General features: G+C 42.4%; 2 protein-coding genes across 5 annotated transcripts; both read right to left on the bottom strand.

Annotated features, from left to right (window-relative positions):
- Window positions 1–2805: 2805 nt before the first annotated feature.
- LOC133409463 (elongation factor 1-alpha 1) lies at window positions 2806–8563 on the bottom strand. 4 transcript variants are annotated; one of them, XM_061689488.1, is made up of 8 exons: window positions 8459–8563; window positions 6959–7120; window positions 5333–5512; window positions 4973–5269; window positions 4736–4886; window positions 4175–4431; window positions 3743–3977; window positions 2806–3591 (listed from the first exon to the last, which is right to left on the bottom strand). In XM_061689488.1, the coding sequence occupies exons 2-8, from the start codon at window positions 7100–7102 to the stop codon at window positions 3467–3469; spliced, it is 1389 nt and encodes a 462-aa protein (XP_061545472.1). In that variant the 5' UTR covers window positions 7103–7120; window positions 8459–8563; the 3' UTR covers window positions 2806–3466. The 4 variants fall into 4 exon arrangements, with proteins under 4 accessions (XP_061545472.1, XP_061545474.1, XP_061545471.1 ...); XM_061689490.1 differs by having other exon boundaries at window positions 6959–7149; XM_061689487.1 differs by having other exon boundaries at window positions 6959–7157.
- A 793-nt stretch (window positions 8564–9356) lies between these two features.
- slc17a5 (solute carrier family 17 member 5) lies at window positions 9357–18530 on the bottom strand. The gene is made up of 10 exons (XM_061690763.1): window positions 18333–18530; window positions 17362–17558; window positions 16525–16758; window positions 15462–15549; window positions 15298–15384; window positions 14482–14600; window positions 12856–13017; window positions 12254–12534; window positions 12095–12185; window positions 9357–11571 (listed from the first exon to the last, which is right to left on the bottom strand). Exons 1-10 carry the CDS (start codon window positions 18418–18420, stop codon window positions 11431–11433), a joined length of 1488 nt encoding a protein of 495 aa, XP_061546747.1. The 5' UTR covers window positions 18421–18530; the 3' UTR covers window positions 9357–11430.
- Window positions 18531–19597: the final 1067 nt, after the last annotated feature.

A 19597-nucleotide genomic window follows, 5' to 3' on the forward strand; every position in this document is an offset into this window, starting at 1 on the left:
GGCAGTGAATTAAAAGTGAAGACAATTTGGTATTTTAGCATGAATCAAGGAAGTGTACACACATGATTTGCCTTCGAGGGCCACATCAAATTATGTGGTGTGCCGGATCTGGCCCCCGGGCCTTGAGTTTGACATCCGTGATATACAGTGTAAAGAATTTGTATTGAGTATAGAGTGGTTTATATGCAGGCATAGACAAGTTTATATTCAGTATAGAGAAGTTTATATAACTCAGGGGTGGGCAAACCTTTGTGCTTAAGGGCCACATTTGATTTTTGAAAACATCCATATTGCCCCGGTCATTTGAGGTATGGGGGGGAAAAAATTAATTAATTAACCAAATATTTGATAAATTGGCGTGTATGTGCATATATTTATTTATTTATTATTATTATTTTTAAACTATTTTTTTCACTTTATTCTGCGCCTGTACATTGGGGTTCACCACGCTGGACAAAAGGGTAGCCTTCCTCCGCCTTCGGGCGGGAAGATGGCTCCTGACTGTTGTTTGTGCCTATGCACCAAACAACATTTCAGAGTACCTAAGGCGGGGGACATTGCGTCTAAGTGGATCAAATTCCGCGCCTCCATTGCTGAGGCGGCCGACCGGAGCTGTCGCAGTAAGCTGGTCGGTATGTGTCGTGGCGGCAATCACAGCAGCGGTGAGGGATGCCGTCAAGCTGAAGAAGTAGTCCTATCGGGCCTATTTGGCCTGTGGGACTCCTGAGGCAGTTGATTGGTACCGGCTGACCAAGCGGAATGCAGCTTCGGTGGTCGCTGAAGCAAGAACTCGGGCATGGGAGGACTTCGTGAGGCCATGGAGAACGACTTCCATACGGCTTAGAGGAAATTCTGCTCCACCATCCAACGTCTCAGGAAGGGGTTACAGTGCACCATTAACACTGTGTATAATGGAGATTGGGCGCTGCTGATCCCGACTCGGGACGTTGTGAGTCGGTGGGGAGAATACTTCGAAGAGCTCAATTCCTCTGACACACCCTTCCCATGAGGAAGCAGAGTCTAGAGTCTCCGAGGCAGGGTCTCCTATCTCTGGGGTTGAGGTCACCGAGGTAGTTAAAAAGCTCGAGTTCCTTAAGTCTCTGGATGTTGTGGGGCTGTCTTGGTTGACACGACTCTACAACCTCGCGTGGACATCGGGGACATTGCCTCTGGATTGGCAGGATGGTGTGTGTAGTGGTCCCCCTTTTTAAGAAGGGGGACCGGGGGTGTGTGTTCCACTCCTCCAGCGGTTTCACTCCTCAGCCTCCCTGGTAAGGTCTATTCAGGGGTGCTGGAGAGGAGGGTCCGTCGGGAAGTCAAATCTCAGATTCAGCAGTGTGGTTTTTGTCCTGGCTGTGAAACAGTGGACCAGCTCTACACCCTCGGCAGGGTCCTCGAGGGTGCATGGGAATTCGCCCCACCATTCTACGTTTTGTGGCGAAGGCGTTCAACCATGCACCTGTAGTGAAGACTATAACTTCCCAGTACTACTCCTACTACTACTAGTAATACTCCCTTGAAACCCAATTACTGTACTACTCTCTTATTTAAACATGGCTTCGGCAGCATCTTGTGGCATCATTGGATAAAAACCGCAAATAGTGATTTTTTTTATTTATTTATTTTGTTTTTCAGAAAATTGATAAATTAATGCAACACACTACTTGACTCTTTAGGCCGGATTAAGGAACGGAGCACGCTGTATGTGGCCCCCGGGCGGTACATATCCCACCCCTGATATACAGTGTATATTCTGTATATGTGTGTCACGTGTTGGGAAGTTTGGCTTTAGCAGAGAAACAACCCAGAAAGGATTTGTTCATTTGCGGAAAATGAGTAAGTCCTCTTACGTTTTGGTTTTCTCAACAGAGTGAGACAGAAGCTGAAGCCTGACGTTCTGATTTACTTTCAACGTGTATGTTATTTTTGTCATTGGATGGTCAAGTTGCTATTTTGTTGTTTTATCATTTAGCAGCCACAAAACATCATTGTCGATGTCAAGCTTAAATGTTTACATTGGGCCTTTGTTCTGTCTGTAACTTGACTAGTTCACATGCTATATTATTCTGTTTAATAGACATTTTATTCACATGGTATGTATATACTATTAAAATATTTTAATTTAAATGAAAAGTCTAGATTTTGCCGTACGTTTACGTAGAACTGCAGCATCGTTATGAGTGTTGCAGAAAACCTGGCAAAGCAGCTGAACCCCCCCAAAAAAAATCCTATCTGAAGTATCCCTGTTCTTACCTTTCACAACCAAAATGGGTAAGCAATAGCAATAATTTCCAGTATAATGAAATAATCAGTTGGTCTTCCTAGGTCTTGGTCTTGACTCAGTCATATTGATCTTAACTTGTCCTCAACTCCTCAGTCTTTGTCATAACTTGGACTCGACACTTTCAAAGTCTTGGAGGTATAAAGACTTTGTCTCATCTTCTCAAAGTATTGGCCTTGACGTGGTCTGAACTCCTTAAAGTCTTGTCTTTGACACCTCAAAGTCTTGGTCTTGTCCCAGCTTCAAAGGTTTGGTCTTGAGTTGGCTTCGACTACCCAGTCTTCGTTTGATTACGTTAGTAGGGCAATTTATTTTAAGGATCGTTTTTAGAAAGGAAAACTGACGGCTTGTAGATGTCTTTTGAGGAAACATTCCTGATGCAGTTTTAGCTTAGTCTTGTTGCTATATTAATGGAACTTATTCGTACTCATAATTTTTATGATCCATTCCAAAGCTTCTTTTGTCACACCTTCTTAGTTTCACAGAAAATGTACAAAATGTCAGAGGACCACAGCGGAACATGCTGAGTGTAATTGTGTTTAATGTCTCAAAGCAGCTTGTGCCATCCTACACAGTAAGGTGCAATAGCTTTAGTCAATTTTGGAATACATCTCCAGGACATGTGCAAAGTTAGCAAAGTGCCAATGAAAGTGCTTAAAGAATTGGGAGTCTTACTTGGAGCTCCCTTGGGAAGGACACACAATGTCATTTGTTTTAAATGCCAGTTAAAGCTTAACCACAACAAAACATTACGTCCTACCTACTTAATACTCAGAAAAACACACAGTAGTTTTAACTCCTAGTCCTGGGCTCATACGTAGCACAGTGTAACGTAAAACAGACACGAAGGACAACCATGTAAACAGTACCTGTACACAAGAGTATAGATAGCTTGGTGATAGATTGGAATACCACGAATTTAACGAGATCACAGAATGGTATTGCCATGAATCAAATGAACAGTGCACACTTAAAACTATGTGTTATTACATTGTATATCATGGTAATCCAACTACGATAGGAGTCAGCAGATCTACATTTTTCTTTTCTCCGGATGGTCTTGCGATGCATTGTGATGATTAACCTGTTTTTGGTTAGTAAGTTGAAGCAGCCAATCTTGGGATGGAGCTGGATGACTGATGTCCTGCCTTGGGAAACCTTGGGGTCGGCAGCGTAGCACAACATTCATTTGTTCCTCTGGGCCTTCTGGGCAGACTTAGTGATTTTGCCAGTGGTAGAGGCCTTTTTCTCCACACCCTTGATGACTCCCACGGCCACCGTCTGCCGCATGTCACGCACTGCGAAGCGACCTGAAAGTCAAGTTAGGAAAGGTCTAGTTTAACTGGACAGAAATGTGGAGAAAAAGCTCATAATCAGGAGCTAGCAAGTCAAGGTGTTACATTTTTCTGCAGAATTAAACTCCAAATTTGGACAGGATCAAGCTATTCTCCTTACACTTACCCAGTGGGGGATACTCAGAGAAGCTCTCGACACACATGGGCTTGCCCGGAGTCATATCAACGATGGCCGCGTCTCCAGACTTGAGGGATTTTGGGTTGTCCTCCAGCTTCTTGCCAGAGCGGCGGTCAATCTTTTCCTTGAGCTCGGCGAACTTGCAGGCAATGTGAGCCGTGTGACAGTCCAGCACAGGGGCGTAGCCAGCACTGATCTGACCTGGGTGGTTAAGGATGATGACCTGCAGACACAATGGACAGCAAAGAATGTACAGTTTACAAACTTATTTTGTACCGCAACTCTGCAAGGTAATTTTGTTGTTTACCATGATTTTTGGGCTTAGTTAAGAAGAAATATAGAAGTAAATGAACACTCTTTATGATTTATATTTGTACCTGGTTGTGTGATGCAATAACAGTACTACTTATAAGAATCTACCTGAGCAGTGAAGCTGGCAGCCTCCTGCGGCGGATCAGTCTTGCTGTCACCGGCCACATTCCCGCGGCGGATGTCCTTGACGGACACGTTTTTGACATTGAAGCCAACGTTGTCGCCCGGCAGGGCCTCAGAGAGTGCCTCATGGTGCATCTCCACCGACTTCACCTCGGTGGTTATGTTGACAGGGGCAAAGGTCACCACCATGCCAGGCTTTAGGATGCCTGTTTCCACACGGCCTACCGGAACAGTGCCGATACCTGAAGCATAGAGAAGACTGTCAAATATGCGATATGTGTGGAGGTGAACATCAAAGTGCGCTTTTTGTCGGGTCTACCTGTGTATCCCGACCTTTTTGAGCCAAGGCACATATTGAACAGTAGAAAAATAATGCTGATCTTGTCTGTTCACTCACAAATGTACTCTCGGTCTGAAATCTAGGCCTGTTAAAAGTATTTTTCCTCTTTTACGAATGACAACTGTGGACCCCAGGACACTTCAACCAGGTGTCTGCTGAGTTTCTATAAAAGGTAGTAAAAGAAAATTGAGGAGTACTTGACATGCCTCCAATCTTGTAAACATCCTGGAGGGGCAGACGGAGAGGTTTGTCTGTTGGACGGGTGGGTGGCTGGATGGCGTCCAGGGCTTCCAGCAGCGTGGTCCCTGATGCGTTGCCATCCTTTCTGTTGATCTTCCACCCCTTAAACCATTGCATCTACCACAACGAAAACTCTCAGTAAATATCAATGCAAGTGCAGTACAATAAGCACAGTAAGACATTGGCAAATTTTTTTTACTTACATTGGGGCTGGCATCAAGCATGTTATCGCCATTCCACCCGGAGATGGGCACAAAAGGCACGGTGTCCGGATTGTAGCCTATCTTCTTGATGTAGGTGCTGACTTCCTTGACGATTTCCTCATAGCGTTTCTGGCTGTAGTTGGGCTCGGTGGAGTCCATCTTGTTGATACCAACGATGAGCTGCTTCACGCCCAGCGTGTAGGCCAGCAGGGCGTGTTCACGGGTCTGCCCGTTCTTGGAGATGCCAGCCTCAAACTCCCCCACACCAGCAGCCACGATCAGCACAGCGCAATCAGCCTAAAAGACAGGAGACTGTTCGGAATACCAACGCAAAGCCGCTCAAATCAGTGAGTTGCCTACCTGCGATGTCCCTGTGATCATGTTCTTGATGAAGTCCCTGTGGCCAGGAGCGTCGATGATCGTCACATAGTACTTGGTTGTCTCGAACTTCCACAGCGAGATGTCGATGGTGATGCCACGCTCCCTTTCGGCCTTCAACTTGTCCAACACCCATGCGTACTTGAACGATCCCTTCCCCATCTGGAAGATAGTATCGCAGAAGACTGCTTGCTATTAAGGCTCATTTACCTACTAAATTGGATCCCTAATGCAATATCCTCAATTTTTTTGCGCCACAGACTGAATTCATGTAAAGCAATATTTTGACACACTGGTATAGGAGCAATTACGAAATATACAACTACATTTAATTACATTGAATGTAGTTGTAATTAGTGGGAGCCCTGTGCTTGTTTCTATTTAAAAAGGCAGTCCCATGTTGCGGTAATTGAAGACAATGACACCTGAAGAGTGTTACGGTGCTTCAGTCCAGTCTACTCCCTAATTTGGTTTTGGTCACCCGCAATGCAGGAAATCCAGTTACACAAAGATATGCTGTTGGAAATTGAAGCAAGGAATTCAATGCTTTTTTTCTGGGGGGGGGGGGGGGTTTAATCCAGGCTTGTCTGGTCTCCATCTACAGAAGCCATTTTGAAGGCTTCATTGTGAGTGGGTTTGGTGTGTGAGACACCTTTCACAATAAATCTGTATTTTAAGTAGGACTGCTTTCTTTTTCTTGCAAGTTGTAGGGTCTTCTTTTGTCTCATCAGTTGGATTTTTACCCTTTTTAAAAAGCTCTCCAAATGCTTTTTTTTTTTTATCTTTGCTATATTGTGGTCTTACTTTTTACATCGTATCACATGACCAATAGGATTGATTCAATGTGTACAGGAGCAAAAGCAGATACACCAGAGTTTCAAAATAAAACTTATTTCAAAACTTTGATGATCAATGTTTTTTGTTTTAGTCTCTGTGTGCGCCCGTTACCAAATGTCCCACGGACTAGTGGAGGACCGCTGCTTTAAAGGAAACACAATTTAAAACCGTTCCCAGGTGTCTTAATAAAAGAAATTAAAATGGAGTTGGGGCGTTGTGAGAACGTGTTGCCAATTTAGCATCATTGTTGGTAGATTTAAAGGCTTTTCCTTGCGTAGCGGCTACTTTTTTTTTTTTTTTTTTTTAACAGCGACAAATCTAGCAACTTTGTGGTGTCATTGGAGACTCATGAGAATCTTAAGAGCATGAGATGTTCATACCTCTGCATCTGGACTGCAAACAAAGGCACCACTTGCTAATTTACCCCTCAGAGTGCGCCCATAAATATTCAATTGTATTTTCTCTGGTGGACACAGAACTTCTTCAACAAGATGCCAGATTACACCAATGGACACATTGGCAAACATATATAAGATAACACTACATTTTGACAATTTAGCTGGTCAAACTGTTAGCTAATCCTAATCTGTGCTAACATTCCAGTTTTCAGAAAGGCTCACTCACAGCCACAATTTCGGGAAAAGGTAGGTAGCCAAGATTTACTTGTTTAATTTCACACATGATTGGTTGGAAGGCATTCCAAGGACCCAACTGTTTCAAGGATTTTAATGACATAATTCTTGGTACACAAAGTATCTCGCGCATCCTTACCTCGGCAGCCTCCTTCTCAAACTTCTCGATAGTTCGTTTGTCGATGCCGCCACACTTGTAAATGAGGTGGCCCGTGGTGGTGGACTTGCCAGAGTCCACATGGCCGATCACCACGATGTTGATGTGGACCTTCTCCTTGCCCATGATGACCAACGATGCCGGCTAAAGTCAAGAAAGGCTCAGTCGGGCTTCTGGAAAACTGGCATGGAGACTCGGTGAGTGCATTGTTTTTCTCTTTGATGAATTACTGTAGTTACCATGATGACATGGCTACCTTAACATGATTCTGAGGTTGTGCAGTTTGTAATTCCGCCCGAAATGTGCCTCTCAAAGGTACACAAATCTTTACCACTAAAACAGTGCTCATGTGTGACGCCTGCGAGAATAGCGTCTTGCAACGTATTGTGTTCAGCGAAAGAGGTTCCACTGTGCTGCCCCTTTCACACAATTGCGAGTAGGTTTCATTTACATATTGATGCGGCTTCCCGCCATTAGGACTTGTAAAACACAAAGACGGACAAAGGGCTTTCAACCTGTCCCGGCTTTTCTGCTCTTCCCCTTTCACACAGTCGCCGTCCAAATACACCCTCATTTCGTGTCTGGTTCTTTCACACAGAACACTGATGCTAGGGTAAGCATTTGTTGTTGCTGAATCAAAAAGCTCATCCAAAATATTTTGTTGACCGAATAAAGTTATGTCTTCACTATTCTAGTCACATAGCAGCTTTGGTGGCACAACTACATCTATTCATAGGAGGGGCAAAGCACATAGGTAGGCACTGGCCTCCTCTAGAACCGCCATTGGTTGGCGGTTGGCAAACGATGTCAACGGTGCGTAACCTCAACCAGCTGATGTTATCCTTCCACTGCAAGGAAACCAATGTGATTCGACGATGGCTGAATGTTTGCTGCCGCCACTAGCGGTCGGGGGTCAGAAGCCCACTTGTATCTCAATTTTTTGCTTGTATCACATGACAAAAAAAAAAAACAAATCAGCCAAGCGACAGGCTTGTATTTTGAAAAACTCGTATCTCAGGGCACAATTGTGTATACACAACCTTGCTTTCTACCCTCCATCCATCCCTTCTCTGTTTTTCCCTGCCGTGTCAACACTGTGCCGACACGCCCTGGCAACACTTGCCCCCCCACCAAAAAAAAAATACTAAAATCCATTTTGTCAGCCCTGTCTCTCTGCATGGCACTTAATTTTGTTTAAATAAAACATCCATTCTGCATGCAGAGCATTGTAAACATCCTCATCCTTCTTGTCCAGAAGCGTCACTGCTGCAGATGCCGCAGTGCACCCCCCCCCCCCTCCACTAAAAAAAAAAACTGCGCCAATTTAGCGTCAGACCGCTCAGCTCATGTGAACGGCGGAATAGCATCACGAGCCTCCGCCGTGTTCCGTCCAAAAAAAAAAAAAAAAAAACACATTCCCGGGGGTAGCTAGGAATAAAAAATAAATTAAAAAAAAGCTTGATGACGTAATGGTTGGCTTACCGTAGCAGGGTTGTGGCTGCTGGTTTGTTTTTTTACTGCCGTTGGTAGTCAAGTGCAGGTCGTCTGAGGGGGCGCGCGCACACTTGAGAACAGGCGACGGTGATCCGCTCGCGGGCACGCGCGCGACACACAGTAGGGGAGGGGTTCGGTGGAGGGGGGGGGGCGCAGTGGTTGCGTAATTGCGCGTACACGTACCCAGTCGTCCAGAATCGGTGCGTTCACGTTTGTGCCAAATTATCACCCTCTATATATGCATATCATTTTATATTGTGCTATTTCATGTACAATATTTGAGATGCGTCACTTTTTTTAGTTACAGTTCAAGAACAGCAGAGGGCGCACTAGGTCGAGAGTAACTTTCCAGACTCGCCACCGACCACTTCATTAGGCACACCTTTCCAAAGATGATCTAAAACTGAACTGAAATGTTGTGGAATTAATTGAATTGTTTAAATGTGGAATGAAGAAACATCGGAGTATGTTGTTCATTATCAAAACTGTGTAACACAAAAAAAGTAAAAAAATTACTTAAATCTGATGGTTAAAAAGTGAGCATTTTATCTTTTGTCAAGACACAATTTTGGAGTTGAAAACTTACTCATTAGCACCCCCTGTGAGAAAAACCTAACACCGGGACATGAATTTGGGTGGATTTGTCTATCACAATAGGATGTATGAAAATGTTTTGTAACGCTTAAGTTGGGGCACCTGTAAGTCAAGACAACACTTTTGATTGAAGGTAGTGTCAATAAGTAAGAAAATATGTATTACAATAGATCTTTTCAAAGCATTCCGACACGTTAATGCACTTATCTGATCATTGCGTCCATTTTATGAGGCACGTCATTGACTTTTGTTTTATAGCAGTGACTCGTGTTACTTATCTGCTTCCTCCCTTAATCCTGGCTTGTTTTCAAAATAGCAGCAATTATGACATAAAAAAGAAAACAGAGCACCATTCTCTGATGATTAAATATTTATCACACACAATGATGATTTTTACACCTCTTAAACACAAGTTTACAAAGAGGTGTGTTCAAAGGATATTGGACTGGTTTTAGCAGGTTCCAATAAACGAAGGGGGAAGAATACAAACATTTTCACAGCCCTGCTTTACAGTCATCACACTTTTCATACATTAAGACATTCATTCTCTGATTTTTTTTAATTATTATTGTTGTTTTGAAATGCCATCCGGCGTGAAGCAACCGATTTCAAAAGCTTCATTAAGGCACAAGTGTGAGTACGGAGAAGTGACATCTGGAAATGTGCAAAGTGGACTTTCCTGTCACGGGGGAAAAAAAACATAGCTGAAAGTATTTTAAGAAAAGTTAGCTTCTGCGTCTTTTGTGTCCTCAAAAAACAACAACTGCACACATTAGATTAAACAGTAACGACGTGATCCCTTTTAATACCACTTCAGAATTGTAAAACACTAAAGAGTCGCAGCTTAGTGTCCGCTTTTTGAAATAAAAATTAAGAGGCTCCTTAGGAGCAGGAAACAGTACAATTTGTCACATTTTACCAATAAGGGGGGAAAAAATGCAAAACACACAATAATCCGAGGTGTCTGTGCGAAAGGCACAAAATGATAAATCCCAACGATACTGTTGCGAAAGGGGCTAACAAAACAACGTGACAATCGGCGACCCAATAACGAGTGACCCATTTGGACCCTCGACCGTAAGTTTCAGACCCTGCTCGAGAAACGATTATCCTGGAGATGACCAGTCCCTTCCTTGCAGCTCGTCAAAAGCCAGCTATTACCCGTATCGTTGTGGCAAAAGTACCGAGACCCAATGCTGCGTTGACAAACTAAAAAAATTCCCAGCAGTACAGCGACCCCTCGCTATATTGCACTTAAACATTCGCGCCACTGGCATATTGCGGATTTCTAAGTGCTCCCTTTTTAAATGGGTTTTTACATTAATCAGGCACATCTGAATTTAATGTTGTGCACATTTAATGCTCAGTGTGTGTTAAAGTAGCAATTGTTTGAAGGGTTATAATTACTTTAACATTGATGCTAATTTTAGTTAGCCTTTCTACGTTGTTTCGCGTTATATGATAGCGTGAGGCAAATTTGATTACAGAATGACATGGTTTGGTTGAACATTTTGTGATTCAAGTATATACTGATTCTCAATGCACCTGTCAATGACACATAAAAGCAAGCACACTGTGCCTCTTATTTAGAGAACTGTGTGAACAAGAGTCTTCTTTTCCCCAAAGTGATGTTATAAGATAGTCTCCCATTTCTTGACAGTGAGAATGACAACAGCCGCCTCGGAATGCTTTAGAAGTGTGTTTTAATAACCCTGTAAAGTGAATTCTGAGATTTCTTTGTAAGTACGTAAAAAATATGTAAAGGTAATTGCTGACTATGTGCAAAGACAGAACGACGTAGTACTCAATTGTCCAGATATAAAGCCTTCAATTGCTTTTCACCTTTTCAGTTTTCCTGATATTTTTTGGGAGGGCCGGGGGGGGGTGTAGGAGCATGGCTAATAAAGGGCACCCAGTCCCATCTCCCCCGCTATATACGAACTTGAGCGCCTTCAGCCGCATCAACGGTTAGCTAGCTAGCTAGCTACGCTTGGACCCCGTGAGCGCATCTTCCCTTCGGATGGTCCGCTGGCGTGGTCGCTTTAGAACGCCTCGTTGTTGGTTATGAGTGCACGCACTCCCATCCGATTTCCCTTCAAATTTGACAGGGTTCTTAACAACACTCTTCTCTGTGGTTAAGATATATTTAGTTTCACATTATATGGGAGGACAAAACTATATAATTTTTTTTTATATGGTTCCTCTTTGTTGCAGATTTTCACCTGCTGCGGGTGGGTCTGGAACGTATTTCCCCCCCCCCACGATAAACGGCTTCACTGTAGGAGAGTAAATTCTGGCTCTACGAGAAAGGGTATGTATGTACTCTGCGTGAAGGGCTGGCGGCTCACGCAAAGTGGACTTTGGTCTTAGTCTTGGCGGGAGTAGGAGTCGGCGTGGACGGCCCAGGGCTGCACGCTGCCTCGACCGAAGATGCTGTAGAAGGTGGCGCCAAACAGGTTGATGGTGGCCGCGATGTAGAAGACAGTCTGCCATTCTTCAATGGTGTTCTAACAACACAGACAACATGGACTTGACTCTCTTGGCACTCTTATTTTCAGTCAAAACTAAAAAAAAAATAATAATAATAATGACTGACATCATAATTTGAAACCATTTTGGCGTTCAAAAATACTTAATGTGCATCCAACATCTTATTTTGATAGTTAAAACCATTTTTTTTTAAATACTCAATGCACATCCAGTGTCTACATCAGTCCGTCAAAACGAAATGCACTTATCAAAATCTTTAATTTGGAAATTATTTTGAGTCAAACTTTTAACCCAAATTCAAAAGAAATTCTTAATCTAGATCCAACATCTTATTTTGAACCCATTTTTACAGTCAAAACCCGATAAGAAAATACTTTTGCACAGCCGACGACTTGTAACTTAAAATTATTTTGGGTCAAAAGTCAAAATGTCATTCGTACTGCGCATCCGTCTTATTTTGAAAATGTTTTTGCCTATTTTGTCATTTTAGTACTCCCCATTTCAGTTTCAAGTGAGTAAATTGTCAACAAAAACTCTTACATTTGTAGTGAGGCTTCTTGCAATGACTGGTCCCACCATGCCAGGAATGGTGGCGAAGGTGTTGGTGATGCCCAGCAGGATGCCCGCGTAGCTGCCAGGACGACAGGTGAATGCTACGTTCCGGTCCACTTGCGCGGGGACACGATAAACACTACTCACGAGGGAGCGATGTCCAAGTGGTTGATATTGAAGCCGGACGCCGACACTCCGCCCAGCGAGGACGAGAGAGTGAGGAAAGTCAACGCCAAGGTGTAGTTGCATCCCGTGTAACCGGCCGCCACCAGGAACACGGCCGGTCCGATCATACCCACGACGGAGAAGGACTTCCGGACCGTGACGGTGGCGTAGCGGCGCCTTTCCCGCAGGTAGTCGGCCAGCTGACCGCTCAGCATGGCGAACAGAGCGCAGCCCAGGTAAGGGAGAGCCGACAGAAAGCCGTTCTGATGAGGATCACAGCAGACATGTAAGTGTGGGTAGATTTCCACGTGCAAGTATTGGAAAATAGTGACATTTTCAAGTGGGGGAATTTTTTTGGGGGGCCATTACATGATCATAAAAAAAAAAAACGTGTTTTCTGGTCATTCTCTGATCATACGAGGGCATATTGACAAACAAATTCCAGATCTAGAAAGCCTCCATCAAGAACTTTAATTTCACATCTGACTCAGTGTGGTTTGATGTCAATTAACCGAACGTGTTTTTGAGCTTTTCGCGACGAGGCCTCGGTTTGGGGGACACCAGAAGTTGGGCTGCGTCATTACCTGCTGTATGCTGAAGCCCAGTATGTCATTCATGTAGGTGGGCAGCAGGGTGAGGAGGGTGTAAAAGGTCCAGTTGTACGAGAAGTGGGCCACCACGATGGCCAGCAGCGGGCGCGACGTCACGATGGCTCGCCACGGGATGTGTCCGCCCGATGGAGACAGCTGCTCAAAATAACAGTGAGTAAAAAGACTTGCACCACAAACCAAGAAGGTCCCATATTAGCCCAATAAGTGTCAAGGCTTGTGAAATATGAATAGAATAAGAAATGGGATAAAATAAGATTTTGTACATACAAAATACTTATTTGCACATACACACATGGAGAATATTGTTGGTAACCCTCTGCTAATGAAAGAAGGAAAAAAAACATAGTGGTAACAGTGGTGCAGAAATAACATGACCTAACCCCTGACAAACGTAATAAGAGATAAAATTTTACCAATGAAAATCAGACATTGCTTTTGAAATTCATGGAACAGGCCTGAACAAAAATGATGGTACCCTTAATATTTTGTTGCACCACCTTTGGAGGCAATCACTTCAATCAAACGATTTTAACTCATTTTAACTTTCAATGAGATTTGTCCACTTCTCAGCAGCTTTTTCGGCCCACTGTGGAACAAACTGCTCCAGTTGTCTCAGGTTTGGAGGGTGCTTTCTTTTTTTTTTGGCATGTTTCACCCCCGTTCCACAGATGTTCAATAGGATTTAGATCAGGGTTCATAGAAGGCCGCTTCAGAATAGTCCAATGTTTTGCTCTTAGCCATTCTTGTGGTGTGTGCGTGAGTGTCTTTTGTGTCATTGTAAGACCAATGACCTGTGACCTAGACACAGCTTTCTGACACTGGGCAGCACATTGCTTTCTTGAATACCTTGATAGTTTTGAGATTTCATTGTGCCAGATGCAGCAAAGAAGCCCCAGAACATAGCAGAGCCTCCTCCATGTTTCAGGGTAGGGACAGTGTTCTTTACTTGCTATGCTTCATTTTTGTGTCTGTGAACATAGAGCTGACGTGCCTTAACAGAAAGTTCCAGTTTTGTCTCATCTGTCCATAGAAGATTCTCTTAGAAGCTTTGTGGCTTGTCAACATGCAGTTTGGAAAACTCGCTTTTTTTCCCGATTTATTTTCAACAGTGGTGTCCTCCTTGGTCGTCTCCCATGAAGTCCACTTTGGCTCAAACAACAACGGATGGTGCGATCTGACACCGATGTACCTTGACCTTGGAGTTTACTTTTAATTTCAGAATAATATGTGCAATTGTAGTCGCGGGAACATCCAGCTGCTTGGAAAGGGTCTTTTGGCCGTTACCTTTAACTTTTACTTTTTGGGAGTTTGCATGTTCTCCCCGTGCCTGCGTGGGTTTTCTCCGGTTTCCTCCCACATCGCAAAAACATACATGGTAGGTTAATTGACAACTCTAAAATTGCCCGTAGGTGTGAATGTGAGTGCAAATGGTCGTTTGTTTATATGTGCCTTGCGATTGGCTGGCAACCAGTTCAGGGTGTACCCCGCCTCCTGCCCGATGATAGCTGGGATAGGCTCCAGCGCGCCCGCGACCCTAGTGAGGAGAAGCGGCTCAGAAAATGGATGGATGTGTACAGACACGGGACTGTGATGCGTCACCTCGTTCTTCAGCGAGCCCACGATGTAGACTCTCTCCCGTTCCGAGATCCACGGGTGACTGTTCGGACTGTCGAAGGCCAGAAAGGCCCACAGCACGAACCACAACAGGCCCACTGCACCTTGACACACAAAACAAACGCAAACGGACAAATCACCCCGCGAATTTCACAGCTACGTTTTCCTGTGTGTCGCTGCGCCGGGTGAATAGTCCTGAGATGGAAACGGGAATGGCAACCTACACATTACCGGGGTTGGGAGGTACGATCAAAAGTCGGAGTCGGAGTTGAACTGACTTTACTACTCCACATTTAAAGCTTCAAGTCGCCGAATCCATAGCCACAAACTTAGAGCTGCAAATAACGATTGTCTTAAGCGATTGACTGTCAATAATTTTTTAGATTAATCTATGAATCGGATTAAAAACATTTTTTTTTTTTAAAGTTTTAATTTCCATCCTTTTTTTCAAAGACAGGACATTATTTTAAAGTGACATGAATTGGTTTTGTTACTGGTTTTGTCCGTAACATTTTAGAAAATGTTGTTTTAAAATCGTTGTCGCAAAAGCCGATGTTAGCAAATGTCTTACTTTGATTAAGCAAAAAGGTAATCAGTCTGCTTTCATGCAAGACTGCTGAAATCGGACAATATTTACTTTTGAGAGGCTGAAATTCTGTGGATTTGGAAAATTTTAAGATAAAAAGTCCACCATCAAAATAGTCTATTAATTTGATAATCATTTAGTTGTCGATTTAATAAATTAATTGTTGCACCTCTAGTGTCACTCTACAGTAAGCGTGACTGAGTCAGTGTTGTTACCAAAGATGTAGAAGACGTAGGTCCAGTCCAGGTAGAAGCAGATTTCACCCGACAGCGGAAGCGAAACCACCGTCCCGATCTGGGCTCCTAGCACACAAACACACGACCCTGAAGGTTTAACGACAAAATGCTGACACGTAACCGGATCAACTTGTGGGTCTCACCAATGTAGGAGATGGTGAGAAGACGGCTCCTCTCCAAAGGCGGCGCCCACGCTGCCCACATGTTGTACATAGCGGGGAACGTCACGCCCTAAAGAGGTACACGCACGTCATTATTGTCAACATTCATTCACACGTGTACTATTGTGCATGAAAAAGTGAGCAAATGCTGAGGGACAAGCGTTGATAAAAGTAGTAACTGTACAAAAATACAATATTTCTATGCAGACTAAAGTAATGACAGAAAAAAGGTGGTGATCTTGTCATTTTCCCCATAAAGTAGTAATCTTGTGATCAATTCAGTTAACATTTTCTTCAATAAATAAGTTGTTTTTTGATGAGGTGGTCATTTTAGGAAAATTGTAACTTTCACAAAAAAAAAATGTAAGTCTTATTTTGTTTCAGAAATTCATATTTCTGGACCAGAACAATGTGTGGGGCGGGGGGTGTATTTTTGACAAACAGAAGAAGGTGGTCATCTTAGGAAAGTAGTCATTTCATGAAAAAAATAAAAATAAAAGTGATCCAATAAGTATACAATCATATTCTATCAGGCATGTATATTTCTTTGAAAAAAAATATTTTTTGTAGTAAAAAAAAAAAAGTGGTAATTGATCTTTTTTCATTAAAAAGTAGCAGTCATAAAAGAATAAAATCATATTTTTTCAATGACAAATTCATATTTCCTTCAAGAATAAGATCCAATTTTTTTGCAAAAATTTGCATATTATCATTAGCATATTTGGGGGAAAAAGGACCGTAGTAATCGTACAAAAGCAGGGACTTGACACTAATGCGATTGCGAATGCAAATAGTAGGGCTGGGCAATACGGCCCTAAACCAAAATCGCAGAATTATGTTAATGTTTATGATCTATTATCTACTACATTTCTGATTTTAATGTATTTATTTCCTCTTTGCTTCTACAAAAAAAGCAGATGACAATGGCATTATTCAAAACAACTTTTGCGCTTTGTTTTTGGCCCCTTTTCCGCAATTTACTATTAAAAGCATCTTTAACATTTGTGTTTTCTTTTTCTCCAAGGACGCCACACTGCCGACATACCTCCCCTACGCCTTCCAGCACCCTGACGGCGATGAGGTAGCTGGCGCCCAGGTCGGCCGCCGCGGGGGTGAGCAGCGTGAAGGCCACCGTCCCCAGGATGCCCAAACCCATCAGCCACTTGGGCCCCAAGCGGCCCGACAGGTAACCCCCGGGGATCTGCGTGAGGATGTAACCGTAGAAGAAGGAGCCCAGGATCCAGCCTTGCGTCTCAAAGTCCCAGTCGTACACGCTGGCCTGTGACAAAGCCCCAAAATAAAGTTGCATTTTCTGATTTAAAAAATAAATAAATAAATAAAATAACTTTAGGAAAATTATCAATCAAAACATTTGTAAAAAAAAAATAATAATAATAATAATAACGTTTTGGGGGGAACCTATCCCTCGCTTTTGTAGAATACCCCACTTATTTGCGGTATTGTTTTCCCCTTCTTATTTACATTTTTGTTACCCGATCCCCTGCTTATGCTTGCATTTTTGGAGGGATTTTTTTTCTCTCTTTTTTTTTTTTAAGTAAAGAAAAATCTCATTGCAATTAACAATGAGCATCAGTTGTTTGCAGATTTTACGGTCAGGCCTGCTCCCTAGTTAGAATAGCTCTTAAGAAAAGTTGTCTTTTATGTTAAAAGTTTAAAAATAATAATTGTACATAAAATTTTTAATAAAAGTTTTTTTCTATTTAAAATGTGACATTTTATTATTATGGTAGTTTTATAAAAGTAGCCTCTTCTAATAAAAAAGTTGGAATCCCATGGGAATAAAATCTTTATTTTTTTTCCCCCTGAGAATAAGGTCACATTTCTGATAGTAGAGATTGTCCCAAAAAAATTAAAACCTCACGGTGTGGTTGCGTTTGGGCCGGGCGGGGCTGGGGTGGGCGGGACACACGGAGCTGCTGTGGTTGCGGTGGGCCCGCTGGGTGGTGTTGAGCATGTCCACCATGGCCACGCTGAGGTTGACCCGGAGGGCGTAGACCACGAAGAAGCCGAACGAGGACAGCAGGGCCAGGCCGTAGCGCGCCGAGCAGCATGCTGGAGCTGCGGGACAAAAAGGCAAAAGGCGAGCGGGATATTAGTCACAACACATTTTCGGTTAATTTCTGTGGGAAGTTACGGTGGGGATTTTTGAAAATACCTTGACTTCAAAGTTGAATTCACTTTGTGACCACTATCGAAACAAAGATATTTCCCCATTGAAACGAATGGAAAATGCCATGAATCTGCTCCAGCCCCCCGCCCCAACCAGCCAAAAAAAAAAGGACTCTATAATATTATACTTTATACAAACATACAGTAATGCTCCGTGTGATGTGCCTTAATTCTATTCATCTAAAATTAAATAGAATTACCATTAAAGAATGTAATTTGTTGTCCCACTTTGCATCGATTCAATGACTCTTGTCCTGCTCCTTCTGGCGTTCCATCAGGGGGCCAATGCAGTTTTGTCTAGAACCGCCACTGAAATAAACCTTGCGAGGTTACTGTCGCCTTTTTTGAACAAAAAGTAGTAATTTCCTGCAAATAGTCGCGCCTTGAAGCAATCATTTTACGAGAGTAGTCTTTTCGCTTTTATAAAAAAAAAAAAAAAAAAAAGCTTATTTTAGTGCCGCCGTCCACCATGTTACCGCTCGTCAACTTAAAAAAAAATAAAAAAGCAACTCGTGACTACCTCGTCGTCTGCAACAACACCAAGATAGAATCTGGAAAATGTATTAAAAGTGTTATTTGTTGTTATAAACACGTAATTAGGGATGGTCAGGCGACGGCTGTTTGTCGCCAGGCAAAAGCCCGCCCGCCCGGCGGTTTTCTTACCCCGCTGGCTCTTGTCCTTGCGTCCGCGTTGAAGAAGAGGTTCGTGCTGCTGCTCCTCGCCCTCCGTGTCCGACAAGCGCGACTCCATTTCGGTCACTTTGCAGCAGACATGGCGAGCTAACGAAGCGAACGAGCGACCAAAGATAGCAGCAGCCACAAGCAGGAAGTAGTTTTTGTTGTTGTTGTTGCTACAAGCAGGAAGTACGCACACTCACGTGAGGTCATGATGTGGCGTTCACGTGCAATAGGAATTCTGTACTCAAAAGCTAACTGTACTACGAGAATATTTTGGGGCTAATATTGCTAGAATAGTCGATTAAAAAATGTTTAACTATCATTTTTATTTATTTGTTTGTACACAAAATGGATGGATGGACATTGTAACTTTAATAGAAATTGGTAACCAGAGGAAAATAATCATTTTTGAATGAAAAGTAGTCTTCCAAGACTAAATTGTTTTGATAGTAGTCATATTTGTTCAATGTATTTTGATATGTAAAAAAAGTGGTAATTAAAGGGAAAACGTCATATTTTATAATTTAAAAAAGATTCTGTAATAATTCTAGGAAAATGTTTAAAAAACATTTTTTGATGAAAACAACATCGGTAATTTGCAAATTGTAATTTATATAATTTTTTATGATAGTGGAATAATCTTATGCGAATAAAATCAATTATTTCCAATAAATTCAGGTTTTCGGGGAGAAGGGGGCGGTACGGGCAAATGTCTTAGAAAAAAAGTGGTAATTAAAATCTTGGGGGAATAATCACATTTCTTTCGATTAAAAGTTTCATGTTTTTCAAATCTTGTTTGACGAAAACTTTTTGGGCGGGGGGATATTACGTGTATAGTCGAGACAAAGTAATCATCGAGACTAAGGTCACATTTTTTGAAAGAAAAACATCGGTGATCTATGAGATCTTTTTTGATTAATATTACAGTAATTTTACAAGTAATTTTTTATAATGCATTTTTGAGAAGTCATGATGAAAAAAATCCCTTTGACAAAAAGTAATCTCACGAGATTAGTCACTTTTTAGAAAAAAAAAGTAATTTCCTAAGTAAAATATTTTTATCAATCGAAATAGCATACAGTGGTGCCTTGAGATGCAAGTTACATTTGTTACATGACCATTCTCTTATCTAAAAAAAAAACTGGTATCGCAAAATGTATGTCTCCTTTAAAATGAGTGGAAATGTAATTAATCTGTTCCAGTCCCCCCCCCCCAAAAGACACAATATTTTTTAAAATTAAAAAAAAAAA

This window comes from Phycodurus eques, chromosome 11, assembly GCF_024500275.1.
Source record: "Phycodurus eques isolate BA_2022a chromosome 11, UOR_Pequ_1.1, whole genome shotgun sequence".
NCBI lineage: Eukaryota > Metazoa > Chordata > Actinopteri > Syngnathiformes > Syngnathidae > Phycodurus > Phycodurus eques.

Excerpts from the sequence above, each read along its gene's own strand:
- slc17a5 (XM_061690763.1), bottom strand. The coding sequence starts at position 18,420 with ATGGAGTCGCGCTTGTCGGACACGGAGGGCGAGGAGCAGCAGCACGAA. Across the intron at positions 15,550-16,524 it reads TGCTGGAAGGCGTAGGGGAG|GGCGTGACGTTCCCCGCTAT; the intron begins GTATGTCGGCAG and ends GTACCTCTTTAG. Across the intron at positions 15,385-15,461 it reads TCTCACCATCTCCTACATTG|GAGCCCAGATCGGGACGGTG; the intron begins GTGAGACCCACA and ends TTTGTGTGCTAG.
- LOC133409463 (XM_061689488.1), bottom strand. The coding sequence starts at position 7,102 with ATGGGCAAGGAGAAGGTCCACATCAACATCGTGGTGATCGGCCATGTG. Across the intron at positions 5,513-6,958 it reads TTGAGAAGGAGGCTGCCGAG|ATGGGGAAGGGATCGTTCAA; the intron begins GTAAGGATGCGC and ends ACTATCTTCCAG. Across the intron at positions 4,887-4,972 it reads TGCTTGATGCCAGCCCCAAT|ATGCAATGGTTTAAGGGGTG; the intron begins GTAAGTAAAAAA and ends TCGTTGTGGTAG.